The 13,505-nt window shown below is 56.8% G+C and overlaps 1 protein-coding gene across 6 annotated transcripts in view; it reads right to left on the bottom strand.

Moving 5' to 3' along the window:
• Window positions 1-6,860: 6,860 nt before the first annotated feature.
• ARAP1 (ArfGAP with RhoGAP domain, ankyrin repeat and PH domain 1) overlaps window positions 6,861-13,505 on the bottom strand; it is a 61,867-nt gene continuing 55,222 nt past the window's right edge. For all 6 annotated transcript variants that reach the window (XM_068989216.1, XM_068989214.1, XM_068989215.1 and 3 more), the window contains 5 exons: window positions 10,505-10,587; window positions 9,717-9,767; window positions 9,479-9,542; window positions 7,673-7,822; window positions 6,861-7,418 (listed from right to left, as the gene is read on the bottom strand). In XM_068989216.1, the coding sequence (XP_068845317.1) occupies window positions 7,401-7,418; window positions 7,673-7,822; window positions 9,479-9,542; window positions 9,717-9,767; window positions 10,505-10,587 (366 nt within the window). In that variant the 3' untranslated portion in view covers window positions 6,861-7,400. The remainder of the gene's footprint in view (window positions 7,419-7,672; window positions 7,823-9,478; window positions 9,543-9,716; window positions 9,768-10,504; window positions 10,588-13,505) is intronic.

A 13,505-nucleotide genomic window follows, 5' to 3' on the forward strand; every position in this document is an offset into this window, starting at 1 on the left:
TCTCTCACCTTCCTTTTCCCTGCCCATCCAAAATCCTGGCTCAGCCTTTCTGGGCAAGTTCAACACATACCTGCCCCCACTCACAGTGGACCAGGTAGGCAGGAGGGATCCCTGGATTCTGGGCAGAGCAGGCCCGGCTAACTCAACTCCCTGACTTGCCACCCATCCCAACATCTCATTCCCCCGCTCAGGTTCACCTCCTTTCTCCCACTGGTTCTCATCTTCCTCAAGGACAGGCCAGTCCTTTTCACCCTGGCACCAGGCCCCTGCCTTTGAATGGCCTCACCAGGTGCTACTGAAAAATGTTGATGGAGGAAAGTAGGAAGGCAACACAGAGTGTGGAAATGAGATGGGGCACTTCGGAGCTCGGTCCAGGACACACTGGAGCCTCAAAAAGAGGCTGCAGGTGGATGTGGGGACACAGGTGGTGTGTGTTTGGAGGGGGTGCTTACTGACCTGCTCTGTGGGAATTCACCTTCCCTGCCGGGGAAGACTGAGGCTGCGGAGTGTGAAACAGATCACTTCACTCCAGGGTAAGGCTGGTAATTGGTGGAACACGGATTTCACGGAGGGTTGGCCTGAAAACCCCTGGGTGACTCCCTCTGGCTGGGAGCCAGGATGTCCACATCTGGGTCTCGGCAACAGGAGCCCATTGGGGGAGTGGGGGAGGCCTCAGAGAAACATCTCACAGTGCTTCTCCTCCTCGGTCAGAAGCTGCCACCTGTGGCTCCAAGGACAATGGTGAGAGGAGCACCATGTCCTTGGCAACAGCCTGGCATAATTCCCTGCACTGTCAGGGTAAACATAGACCCCACCACACCATGGGTGACAGGCCTTTGCATAAACGAACAAAAGGCCACCACTGCCTCTGGGAATGGCTTCTTCCACATCTCAGGAAGGTGGCTTTGGGGATGCAGGAATGAAGGCTGAGGCATTGTGGGCCTACTTCAGGTTCCAGGAGCAGCCAGAGGTGCCCTATGGGGGAAGGAGTGACCTCAGGAGGGGGGCAGTAAGCTCTCCATATCTGCTGCGCAGGAGGATAAAGCGGTGGAACAGACAGAAAGTTTAGAGGAGGGAGAGGCAGCCCCTCTCAGAATCCTCCCTTCCTACCTAGACCACCCATGGATGGGGCAGGAGCGTTGAACTTGTCCAGAGAAGATGGGTAGATTAAGGGTAGGCAGAGCAGGAAGTCAGCCTGGATGAGGCTGAACCAGACACTTGGCAGTGCCTTCTGCCTAAGATTGAGGTCACCTCCTGGGATGTGGATCAGGCAGCTCAAGATGCTAGAGGCAACAGAGGCCAATCCCTCATTGTACAGATGGGGAAACAGGTGAGGGAGGGCAGAAACAGGTCCAGGTCGCAGGGAGTAAAGGACAGGGCTGGGCCTAGGATCAAGGACTCCTGGTCACTGCCCCACCAGACTAGCTCCTCCTCTTGTAATCTTCCTCCTCGCCCTTTCAGCCAGACTGAGGGCTGGGAGGGAAGTCTGCAGATACAGCTTATAACTTTGGAAAGGGATCCCCAGGAACATGTCATTTCAGCAGAGACAGGTCAGAGCAGAAATGACTGTGGCTTCAAACTCTGGAACTGCTGGGGCCCTGGCCCAGCTCCTTCACCTCCACCACCCTCCAACCCAGCAAACTAGGATTGTCCTTGCCAGGAGGCCCTGAGCCACCCACTCAGCCCTGATCTACCTCTTTCCCCTTAACTCCCTGCACCTGAGTGGGGTGGGGGGGGGAGGAGGGGGTGTGACTCAGTGGGATAAAGGCAGCTGCTATATTTGAATGATTACATAAGCTAAGAGGGAAGCAGCTGCAACGTGACTCCATCAAGGTCGGGAGAGAAGTTGAGTCTGGGCCCAGGAGGCAGGGTCTCCTTCCTGCATCCTGAGGCTCCAAGCTGGGTTTAGACAGGACTTTAAAAGGACCTGGAGACTGCAAGCTAGTTTACGCATTACTATCCTGCAAGAGAGCTTTTCTCTAGGGCATGCGAGGAAGGCTCTGTTCCCTCTTCATCACCTAAGAAGCCTTCTGACTTGTGAAGACCCTAAGGCCAGACCTAGACTAAACCCTAGATCTTCCCCCAGGAACTCTTTCCAGAAGGAAAGACAGAACTGAAAACACAGCTTGTCACTGATTTAGAAAAGAGTGCCTGCTGGGGAGGGCACAAGGCATGAAGCCTTGGCTCACCCGCACCAGCTGGAGAGGACCTGTGTTCCCGTCCCAGCCCTACTGCTCACCAGTCACCTGACACTGCTAAGTCTATGCCTGTTTCTTCACCAATAAAATAAGAACAAGAGGTATCTTTTCCATATGGTTCGTTACAAGGATTACATAAAATGACACATGCAAACCCTTAGCCCAGGAGGAGGTGGGTGCTTCATAAAGGCTTATCAGCATCATTATCACTGTCAATGCTAAGGACTGGCTAGAGACCTCCCAGGCGGCTGAAATGACCCTTTTGCCCCAGTAACAGCTGACCTGAGTGGAAGGTGGGAGGCCAGAGAGAACTGAGATCTGAGACAGGAGCTTGGCTGGATGAGCTGTGTGCCCTTGGGCAAGCCCCTGCCCTCTCTGGCCCTTAGTCTATAAATGAGCCCACAGGATCCCCAGCTCTGGAGTTCATATTTGCAAAAAGACTTTACTCCACTGGGATTAGTGGCTTGTGGCACTGGAAGCTGCAAGTAGAGCTGGTCAGGATGCTGGTGATGTGGGGGTGGTGTGAGCTGGAGGCAGGCTCGGCAGCCAGCACTGGGCACCAGTACAAGGCCCACCTCCTTGGGGCCTCTTGGCAGCTCCTCCTGGGGTCTCTGCAGGACCCTGGAGGAGGAAGGCTGCGCCCACCTGGGCTGTGTTGCCATGACGCTGGTCTCCATGGTGCTAGGCACACAATCCTCCCTTCACCCAGGAGGAGGAACTGGAAGTGACAGGAGCTGAGGCAGCTTAGGCCCTGGGGCCTGCGAGCCTGGCTCCCTCTCCATCAGTGCCACGAGCCACGCAGGACGGAGGGCAGGAAGGAAGAACACCTTCCACCTCAGAGGGTCAGAGGAGTGGCAGAGAGGGACGCTGGCCGACTGAGTGGGGGAAGACACACAAAGGAGCAGCAGAGGTGGGGGGGGGCAGGGAGAGCCGGCGCGGGGGAAGGGTGGGGCGGTGGGGAAGAGCTCACTGCAGTCACGAAGGGGCAAGTGCCTCCCAAGCTGACAAGCGGTGGGAGGCACCATCCAGCCCATCTCTTTGGTCTCAGCGTTTTGAGGTGGGTGGTGGTGGGAGGACAGAGTGGAGGAGGAGGAAGGGCAGGAGGGAGGGGGGCCATTTTCCTAGACAGCTTTGTGTGGGGGTGTTCACACACGTGCAGTCTGTGCGCGCGCGTGTGCGTGTGTCTGGAGTTCAGGAGGAGGTGTGCAGGCACTGTGCGTGTGCGCCCGTGCCACTGTGTCTCCAGGGTGATAAATACAGCAGTAGAAGCTATAACCAGGGCAGAGAAAATGAGGAAATTTCCACAGGCTGAAAGAGGCGTGGGAGAGGGGAACATCCTAGGGTTGAACCAGCTTGGACTGACCGGGAAACTCTGTCCCTGACAGCTCTTCCCTGGCCAATCTCTAGCTGGATTCAAGCAGTCTGGGTGCACACACACACCCTAAGTGCGCACAGTGCAGTATGATGGAGGGGCAATCCAGAAGAGCTTCCTGAAGGAGGTGTCATACTGGAGGAGAGGTTGGGAGGTTCATGCCAGCTATGCTTATGAGATACTCTGTATGAGATACTCTCCTCAGATCAAAGACTGGGTCACTTAGATCACAGAGTGAAGGGATGCTGGTTGGGGAAGATCCCAACACCACAGGCTTGGGGGACAGGTCCCGGAGTGCTTGTGGTGCACTAGGCTCCAATCAAAACAGATGGCTCACTGCGGGCCCACATCACCTTGCCTGTGGCTCATGCCAATCCCTCCCCCAGAGATATCTCCCTTTCAACTCCACCTGCAGAAACAGCACTTGTCCTTCCAAGCTCACCTCCTCCTCGGAGTCTTTCCTGATCAGTGTCCCCCAACCAGAAGAGCTTTTCCTTCCCCCACCCCGCCTGTTCACCTGCTCCAGCTTTTTGGTGCTCTGTGAAGCCCTGCATGCACAGTAAGTGTTCAAGAAAAGCTTGTGGAGTGAAAACATGCTGGTCCTGGAAAGGACTCTGGGTGACATGATGTCTCTCCAGATATATCTGGGAGGGGATTACTGAGGGACAGTGCTAGGGACTTCACATTTATTAGCTCATTTAGTCTTCCCCTTAGTGGGTGCTATTAATATCTCCAAAGTACGGAAGAGAACACTGAGGACCCAAGATCTCGGGAACTCAGCCAAAACTAGTGTGTAGATGGGAGTGTTGGCATCTGCCCAGTTGGCATTCACACCCATGCTTTGATTATTATCTGGCTGTGCCAGGTCTTAGTTGTGGCACGTGGGATCTAGTTCCCTGATCAGGGATTGAACCGAGGCCCCCTGTATTGAGTGTGAGGTCTTAGCCACTGGACTACCAGGGAAGTCCTACACCCATGCTTTTCAAAACCACCAGTTGTGGGCAGGGGGCTTGGGAGCCACAAGAGCATGGGGCCAGGAAAGAAGGCCTCAGCTCCAGACACCCCTTCTAATCCCTGGGCTCAGGGGGAAGCGAGGAGGAGGCAGAGCCCACCTTCCCCTCCCCCAACCCCATTGATTTCTTGTGGAGCCCAGGGATCTCCTGAGGCCTGGAGGCCCTTGACAGCTGGATGGCTGCTGAACACTTTGAAGGGTGGGCAGGTTGAGCAGGAAGGAGACAGAAGAGAGACTGACACCCCACCCCACCTCCCAGCCCTCCCCCAGCTCAGCCTCCTCTCCATCCACAATGCCTTAACTCCGGAGATCTGACATGCCTTCCCTCCCATGCCTTCCCTCCCCATGGTTTCCTGCCATTAGGCCCAGACTTGGGTTGACCCCCAAAGGCCTGTCCCCCTCCCCATCCCAACCTGCACCCCCTCCTTACTATGTGTACGCAGCAAGGCTTCCAGTCTTCAGTGCCAACTTAGGGGCACCTCCTCCTCCAGGAAGCCTCCTCACTCTCCAAGAGCCGCTGCCCACACCTCGGCATGTCTGGTTCCAGGTTCCTTATATTCATCCCCCTCAATCCAACTTCAAATAATATGTGAACAAACCATCCAAGGTCCAAAGGGGCCCCATTTCTAGAAATCTTTGTGACAAAGAACAGCAGAGCCTCCTGCCCTAATCCACCCAATACTGCTGTCTTTGCCATGTTTCATTAAGTTGAGGCCCAGAAGGCTCCTACTGGGATGTCACCCCGATCCCCAGGAAGAGCACTTTAAGCTATCATTAACTCTACACAGTTCAGATCCCCTTCCCCAGGAGACAAATGGGGCCATTTATGAGAGGAGACAGCAGAGTCAGAATCAGAGTGAAGGAAGGAGAACCTCCCAAAGTGGGGCAGTAGAAATGAATTGCAACCCCGATTCAGGAGAGCTGTGTGACCTTGCTCAAGTCGCTTCCCTTCTCTGGGTCTTTCTTCCTCTGCCAGGAGATAGCGCCTACACAGGCATTGACCCACAAAGGCCTTTCCTCCCTCCTTCGGACTCCAAAAGCCTGGGAGTCCAAAGCACTTCCTCCATTGTGCTGCTTTCCAGAACATCACCAGCCCTATGGTCAAAGGCAGGGCCAGGTCCCACAGGACACTCCAACAGAGGACAGCCACAAGGGGGCCTTTCAGAGCCTGTGCTGGGACCAGCAGTGTTGAGTTGTCCATGGCTGCCCTCTGGTGGCCCAGTGCAGTCACTGCAGCCTGTCCATCCCTGAGCTGGGGTAAATGACACTTGGCAGCCTAGCAGGGGAGTGCCTCCAGTCTCACCCACCCTTTCTCTGGGCCACAGGGCTAGCTGCTCAGTCCAAGGTCAGATCCAGGGAAGAATTCCAGCCCCCAAGCACTTGGACAAGGGTCTTATCTTAGCTGCTGGTAGGATGGCCAGCTTGGTCTGGAGCAGCCTACCTAGGACAAAAGTTGCCAGAGAACCTATTTCAGTCTGGCATCCACTTTCCCTTCCCAAGAGACAGGAACAAGAAGCCTGGAGTCCAGGTCCCCAAGACCCCCCTCCTCACCCAGGCCTCCCCACTGAACCGGATCAGTTAGAAGTCATGTGATCGACCCACCCCCACCCACTTTGCCCAGCCCCAGTGGCTTAGGCTGGGAGGTCAGCCTGTCTGCCCGCTGGTCCCCGGAGACAGGCTGGTAATGAGGCTTTAGGCAGAGGCAGGAATGTGGTGTCTGGCACCTTCCCAGGGAGTCCCAAATTCGTCTCTGCGCCCCACTTGCCAGGGCCTTGTCTTCTTGGAGATGGCCAGGCAGTGTCCAGTGAGGGCAGCTTCCTGGTCCAAGGCAGGGCACCTCTGGAGGGGAATGCACAGAAGCCCAGGGTAACCTGAGGCCCTTCTTCCTAATATAGCTCTGGTGCCTCTGTGACCTTGTGTCTCACACACCCAGCCCCTGGCTCGGAATCAGACTGCAGCAGGGCGAGTCCAGCTGGGGTCTGTCCTGGCCAGAGTCAGGACCCGCAATTCCCATCCTGGCTGCACAGGAGTACAATGAGGGTGGCCTGGAGCCTGGCCAGGGCTCTGCCTGGGGCAGGTGAAGAGTGTCAGAACAGGGGAGGGTCTGGAGGGAGCAGAGCCAGGTCCCCAGCTTCAGGGCACAAGGCATTCACCTCTGGACCTCCTGGCCCCTCTTACCCTGGGACACCGGAAGCCCCCAACCAATTACAGGCCTCAGCACCAGGGGATAAAATATACAGATATATTTATATTATCAAAAGGTCCCCAAAGTGGGGAAGGGGCGCCGGGCAGCCTGGGCCCTCCCAGTAAGCCCAGACTAGAAGAGGGGCTCAAGTCCCCCAAGTCCAGTTCTCAGCCCTGTACCCATTTACCCAGAGCTCCCTCCCCACCCCAGCTGAGTGTTCCTTCAGAGCATCCGCTTTCGGCTGTTCTGGAGTTTGTGGTCAAAGGGTGGGCTCCCTTCCAGCGGGGCCCTCAGGGCCTCGAGCCTCTGAAAGGACGGCAGCTTGCCAGGGTTCCTGACAGACGCCCATCTTTCCAACCCCTCCAAAGTCAGGGTGGGTGACCCTGTGGGGGAGCAGGCCAGCAGGGCTGAGCACCTGGACAGAGCAGGTAAGGGATTCCTCCTCAGGCAGACCCTGCTGCCTGGCCCCCCATGTCCTGGCCAGGGAACCCCAGGCTGCAGTCAGGATGAGGGGCGTGGGGATGCAGCTTCCTCAGGCGGCCCCTGCTGGCTCACACCAGGCACGCAGGGCATGAGGGCGTCTGCCCAGGAAGGCTTCACGGCAGCGGTGGCGTGGCAAAGTCCCAACAGGGCTCAGACGTTTCGGAGAAGCTGTGGGAAGGCAGAGAAGCCCAGATTCCATGAGCAGGTTTGTGAAGACTCACAGGGAAGAGGGGGTCAGGGGCCAGCAATAGAGGGTGCTCCGGTGAACCAGGTGAACCCAAGGGGCCTGTCAGGGCTCCCACTGAGGACTGACGGACGGGGCTGGAGGGCACTCAGAGAGGAGGAACAAAGGCAAGTCAGGGAGAAGGTGGGCGCCAGCCAGGTCCCCAGACACCTGCACACAGGGATGGAGAGCCACTCACAGAAAGGGGGTCCGCAGAGAAGGCAGCCACACTCCGGCGCATCTCATTCTCACTGCCTCGCAGGGGGATCAGCGAAATGCTGCCCAGCCGGACCTCAGGCGCCGCCCGGGACACGCGTGAGGGCTCCGAGGGCCACACCAGGCCGTCGTGCTGGGTGGCAGGCGAGAAGAGGGGCGCTGGGCCTGGGCTCGGCTTCCGCTGGGCCCAGACATGGCTCTGGATCCACCCACCCTTCCCAGAAATGCCTCGGCTATGATCTGAGGTGAAACCCTCAGCTTTGATCCCAGCCGATATGAGAAGCAGCTGTTACAGAACATGACTGTATCTCCGGCAAAGCCCAGCCTATTATGTTACTCAACACTCTCGTTTCCAGGCCCACAAACAAACCGCTCCAAGAATGCAGCGCCAAGAAAATAGTTCTACAGGAACAAGCCTGCTTCCTTTCACCAGAAACCCAGAAAATTACAGAATCCACTCTGATCCCCTTTAGACGCTGACTACCAGGAAGCTCAGGGCTACAAGGGCTCAACCTGAGGCCCTGGTACAGTCTTGTCTCCCTTTTCCCCAGATGATTCTGAGTTCTCATTTAAAAAACCTGTTTGGGGACTTCCCTGGTGGTCCAGTGGACTCTGTACTCCCAATGTAGGGTTTGATCCCTGGTCAGGGAACTAAGCAGAGAAGGCAATGGCACCCCACTCCAGTACTCTTGCCTGGAAAATCCCATGGACGGAGGAGTCTAGAAGGCTGCAGTCCATGGGGTCACTGAGGGTCGGACACGACTGAGCGACTTCACTTTCACTTTTCACTTTCATGCATTGGAGAAAGAAATGGCAACCCACTCCAGTGTTCTTGCCTGGAGAATCCCAGGGACGGGGGAGCCTGGTGGGCTGCCGTCTACGGGGTTGCACAGAGTTGGCCACGACTGAAATGACTTTAGCAGCAGTAGCAGCAGCAGGGAACTAAGATCCCACATGCCGTGAAGCCGAAACAAAAACAAAAACACACGTGTTTTCCAGCCCACCCCTCTAGCCCTGTTCTGGCTTCAAGTCCTCTCCAACCTGCTCCCACAGAGCCCCTGCAGCAGCCACCTCACGGGACCCTCACCTTCAGGCTCAGCCCTCAGTCCATCCTTCCCTACAAGCCGCACCCACAATGAACCCTCCTCTCAGACGCAACCCTGCACACCACTCTTGCTTAAAAAGTCTCCGTTAGAACTGCCGCCTGACAAGGTCAGCTTTCTTGGCATAGCCTTCAAGACTGAGATTTTACTCCCAGCTCCCTTTTCAGTACCAATGTCTAGCACTCCTAGGCTTCTCCCTTTATGCCCTCTCGGACAGTCCTGCCATGCCTGTGAGCAAACTGTTTCCTTGGCCTAGAATCCCCCCTGCCCCTACCTTTGCTTGGGGACCACTCCCTGATCCCCAAAGATTCCACTTCCATGATACCCTCTCCTGCTGCCTTCCCCACCCTGCCACCACTGCCACGAGGTAGTGTCCCTGGCTTCCCTCTCACCCAAGCGCTCAGCTCTAACAGGCCCCTTCTGGATCTGTTTTCCTTTCCAGTGGGGAGTGAGTGCCCGAGGGGAGGGGCCCGCACCCTCTGTCTCTAGCATGCCTGGCTCCAGGCTGGACCACAGCAGGTGCCAGGAAGGGTTTATAAGAGAACGAACATACAAATGCCTTAAAAGCAATTCAAAATCCTGAAGCAATCAGTGGCCTGAACAGTGAAGCAGCACACACATACACATGCTCTGTAACGGAGGCCTTCTGGGACTCCACTCCCAGCCCTGCACCCCGCGCCTGGTACCTGCACGAAGAGGAAGGTGGCGAGCCACTCCCGGAGCTCCATCTGTGTCTCACAGCACAGGTACCTGCAGGGTGGGGCACAGATCCGGACACCATCAGGGCCAGCCTGGCTGAGCAGGGACACCCTACCCTGCTCCCCTGCCCAGGGTTTCAGGGGCAGGGCCCAGACCTGGACAGTGAGGGGACCCAGTCCAGGGGGACATGCTACCACCTCTCCTCGGCCTGGGACCCTTGCTCACCACTGCTGCTTCTCGTGTTTCTCCGTCTCGTGTATCACCGTGAAGCCCCAGCTGCAGAGAAAGAGCAGGTGGGGCCACTTGACAACCCGGAGAGGCCTCACAGCCCAGCAGCCTGGACCAGGGCTGGGGGCAGAGTGCAGGGCCTTCGGCAGGCACAGCACACCCCAGCCTCTGTTTCCTCCTCTCACAGCCCCCCACACCAGCCTCCCAGGGCCTTGGCTCCCTATCCCCGAGCCCTATCCCCCAGAGACAAGCAGGCACATCCAGGGGCTAAGAGGAGAATGCCAGAAACCCAAGTCAAGTGACTGCAATTAATAACAATGGTAGTGGCTGTGCATCGCTTTTCAACTTTTAAAACATACAACCATCTCATCTGTATTTTAATTTAAAAAAAGAAGAAACACAACCAGCTTTTGGAACAGGCGTGCCGTTATTTTTCCCATTCTACAGATGTGGGAAGTGAGGCACACAGAGGTCTCAGAGTTACTCAGTGACTAACTGGATTTCCATCCAGGCCAATGGTTCTTAGACGTGAGCAAGCATCGGAGTTCCCAAGATGGCTTGTAACAGCCCAGACTGCTGCCCTCATCCCCAGAATCCATCATTTAGCACAGCTGGGATGGTGCCCGAGAATTTGGGTTTCTAACACGTTTCCAGGTGATGCTGATGCCGCTGGTTTAGGAGATCACACCTTTAGAACTACTGAACCAGCTCCTATCAAGTTCACAGCCCTCAGCCACGTCTCCCCCATCAGTTCTGAGCTGCACAGACCCACTTCCCCAGCTCACCAGGTGGGTGGCCGAAGTTTCTTCTTCACTCCCAGGTAGACTTTGAGACTCCTGACAGGCCACTCCTTCTCAGGCCGGTGACTCTGGGTAGGGGAGGGCAGAGGGAGTGGGCACTTCAGCCAGTCGGGGTGGGCACTGGGGCAGGTCTTCCAACTGGGTGCCTCCCTCCCCGTTCTCCCAGCCCCTCCGTATCCCAGCACAGGGGCCCTCCTCTGGGAAGCCTTCCTAATAAAGCCCTCCCTGATCACAATCCAGCCCAACAGAGCCCCAGGCCTCTCTCCCTGCAGCAGCATCAGACAGTCAACCCTCAGTCCCCGGGGCAGCTGTCCACAGCAGTGACCCCCAGTCCCTCCCTGCTGCCCTGCAAATGAGAACTGACGCGCAGCAGCAGCTGATCCAGCTCATCCGCAGAGGGACACATCTGCACGCCCACATCGCCCTCTGGCACCGAACTAAATGGGCGTGTGCAAGCTGGGCACCTCAGCTGGCTGCTTGTGTCCGTCTGTCTCAGGTCATTTATTCCTCACCTCTCCCTGCCCTGCGGAGGCTCCAGGGTTGACTGTGTGAACAGAAGGCTTGCGGGGTGAGCAGTTACTGATTCTTTGATCCCACGAAGTAAAGGCTAATGACTCAAGCTAAGCAGAATGGCTGTTCGGTAGACCACAGGAAGAACTTCCCAATGGTCTAGGTCAGGAAGCAGCAGACCAATGTACTGGGGAGGGGCACCAGATCACTGACGTGCTCACCTCTGGTCCCCACCTCTGCATATGGGTCTGGGCTTGGAAAAAGCAGGCTGGCTCCGAGGCAGAATGGGAGCAATGACCTCCAGGGAAGCAGTTGGTTAGAGGTCAAGCTGATAAGCCTTCCTCCTGCTCTGGGAGCCACTTGCTCGAAGCCCTGCCCCCACCAGGCAACCCTGGTACCAGCAGGGACACCAGGGTGGATGGCAGGGGAGGGGGGACTCACTTACAACCGAAACTGGGGGTCCAAAGTTGAGCCACCTCTGCTCTGTTCCCCACCATTGCTCCCAGCCCCACCCCCAGGCATGGCTCCTCAGCAGGAACAAAAAGAGGGGACCTAGGGGATGGGCAGGAAGCAGGAGCGTTTTGGGAATTGGTGGACTTCCTTGTGAGGTCATGATACGATGGGCTGACTAGGGATCAGTGGAGACTTGGGCACTGTGACAGGGTTGTGGTTTAGGAGGGGCTTATTAGGAACCTTCATCCTGCTTTCACCCCTAGTCCCCCTAATGACCAAGCCTCTGGTGGGGGAGCCCTATATCTCCTGCATGTAGCAGGACAATGGTGCCCAAGAGGGCCAGGGACAAGCGGGGCTGCGGGCAGGGAGGAAACCGAGCTGGGTGGAGGGAAGGGAAATCAGGCTGTGGATACGAGAGGAACAGGTGTGAGAAGAATACAGCAGGGGAGTGCCTATGTGCAAGCAGGGAAGACCCAAGGCTGGGAGCACTGACGAAACCAGACTGAGCCTGGAAGAAACCAGGCAGCGGGAATGGAAAGACTGAGACAGAGGTCCTAAGAGATTGTAGGCTGTTGGCATGGAAAACATCCGGCTCCCGGCATGACCGGAGAAAGGACGCGGGGGAAGCTGGGCTGCAGGTACAGAAGCAAACAGGCTAGGAATGAAACGCAGGCAGCGGGCTTCAAGAAGTCAGGCTGCGGGTGTGAAGGTAAGAGGACTAAAAGCAAGGAATAAGGTGAACCAAGAGTGGGCAGAGCAGGGCGAGGAGAAAACCGCGGGGATGAAGGAGTTCAGGCCAGGCTGCGGCTCTGCGAGCGTCAGAAAACCACCACCCCCAAGCCTCAGGAGCTGGTGTGCGCGGTGTATGCATGGCAGGTGTGTGACATGAGCGTGGCCAAGACAGGGAGCCCGAGGGGGCTCTGGGGGGCAAGGGGCGCATCAGTCAATGTGACCTTCTGATCAAGCAGCTTATCTTCCCAGCATTTCCGAGTATAAGGCCACTGACACGGAACGAAGCTCAAAGACCTCTGCAAGAACCCAGATCTTTCTAGAATGTACCTTTCCAGGTGCCTCAGGGTCTTTAACAACGGGAGACCCCAGGATGAGGCTTGGGTCTTCACCTATCTTGAACTGCCCGGGGTTGTTCCAAATTCAAGTCTTCCCTGTTGCCCCACACACTAGCAAATACCAGGATTACAAGCAGCTCACTGGCTCCTATGAGACTGGTGCTGGCTGCCCTGGGACTGCACCGCCAGGGCCCACTCTGACCAGCCCTCGCTGCCGAGGCCTTTGCCCCTGTACTTCAAGGGGTAGAAAGCTAGAGCTCTGACTGAGACTTACAAGTCTGGATTCGAAACCCAGTCTACCGCCTAGAGATGGCCTTAGACAAAGCACTTGAAGCCTGCTCTCTCCCTGTGAAGCAGGGACAATGGCCCTCCCCAGAGGACAGCAGGGAGATTGCATGTCCCAGTACGGGAAAGGCTGGACACAAAGCCTGGCTCCACAGACATTAGATCTGCTTCCTCTTTCTAGCTCTCCCGCCTTCCCTCCTCCACGTCAAGGGATCAGCAGACGCCAGTGCTCCTTCAGGTGCCTCAACACCTGAGGCATCTGCTCTCTGTCCACACACAAACAGTCCCTAGAGGGAGGGAGCCAGGAAAAAGGCATCCCAGAACCAAGGGGGACTAACTAGACTAAGGCCCAGAGGTAAGGATGTGACGATGATGACAGAGGGAGGCAAAGGGGTGAAGAGGAGGCACTCCCCTCAAGGGTCAGCAGGAGCGCAGGCTGCATTAACAGAGATGCAGTGAGCAGAGAGAGGGAGGCGAGGGGCCTGCTATCTGCTCTGCTTCCTCCATGGCAGCCAGGCCTCTTCAGACGTCCTCAGGAGACGCTGGCAGGAGCTCAGGCTGGGCCCCTGGGCGTAGAAACATGTTTCTGCTGACCGTCTCCACAGAGGATCTGCACTCTGCGGTACCCAAGGCACAGCTGGGATCCACAGGGGTATTGCGGGAGGCAGGTC

Source organism: Capricornis sumatraensis, chromosome 16, assembly GCF_032405125.1.
Source record: "Capricornis sumatraensis isolate serow.1 chromosome 16, serow.2, whole genome shotgun sequence".
Lineage (NCBI taxonomy): Eukaryota > Metazoa > Chordata > Mammalia > Artiodactyla > Bovidae > Capricornis > Capricornis sumatraensis.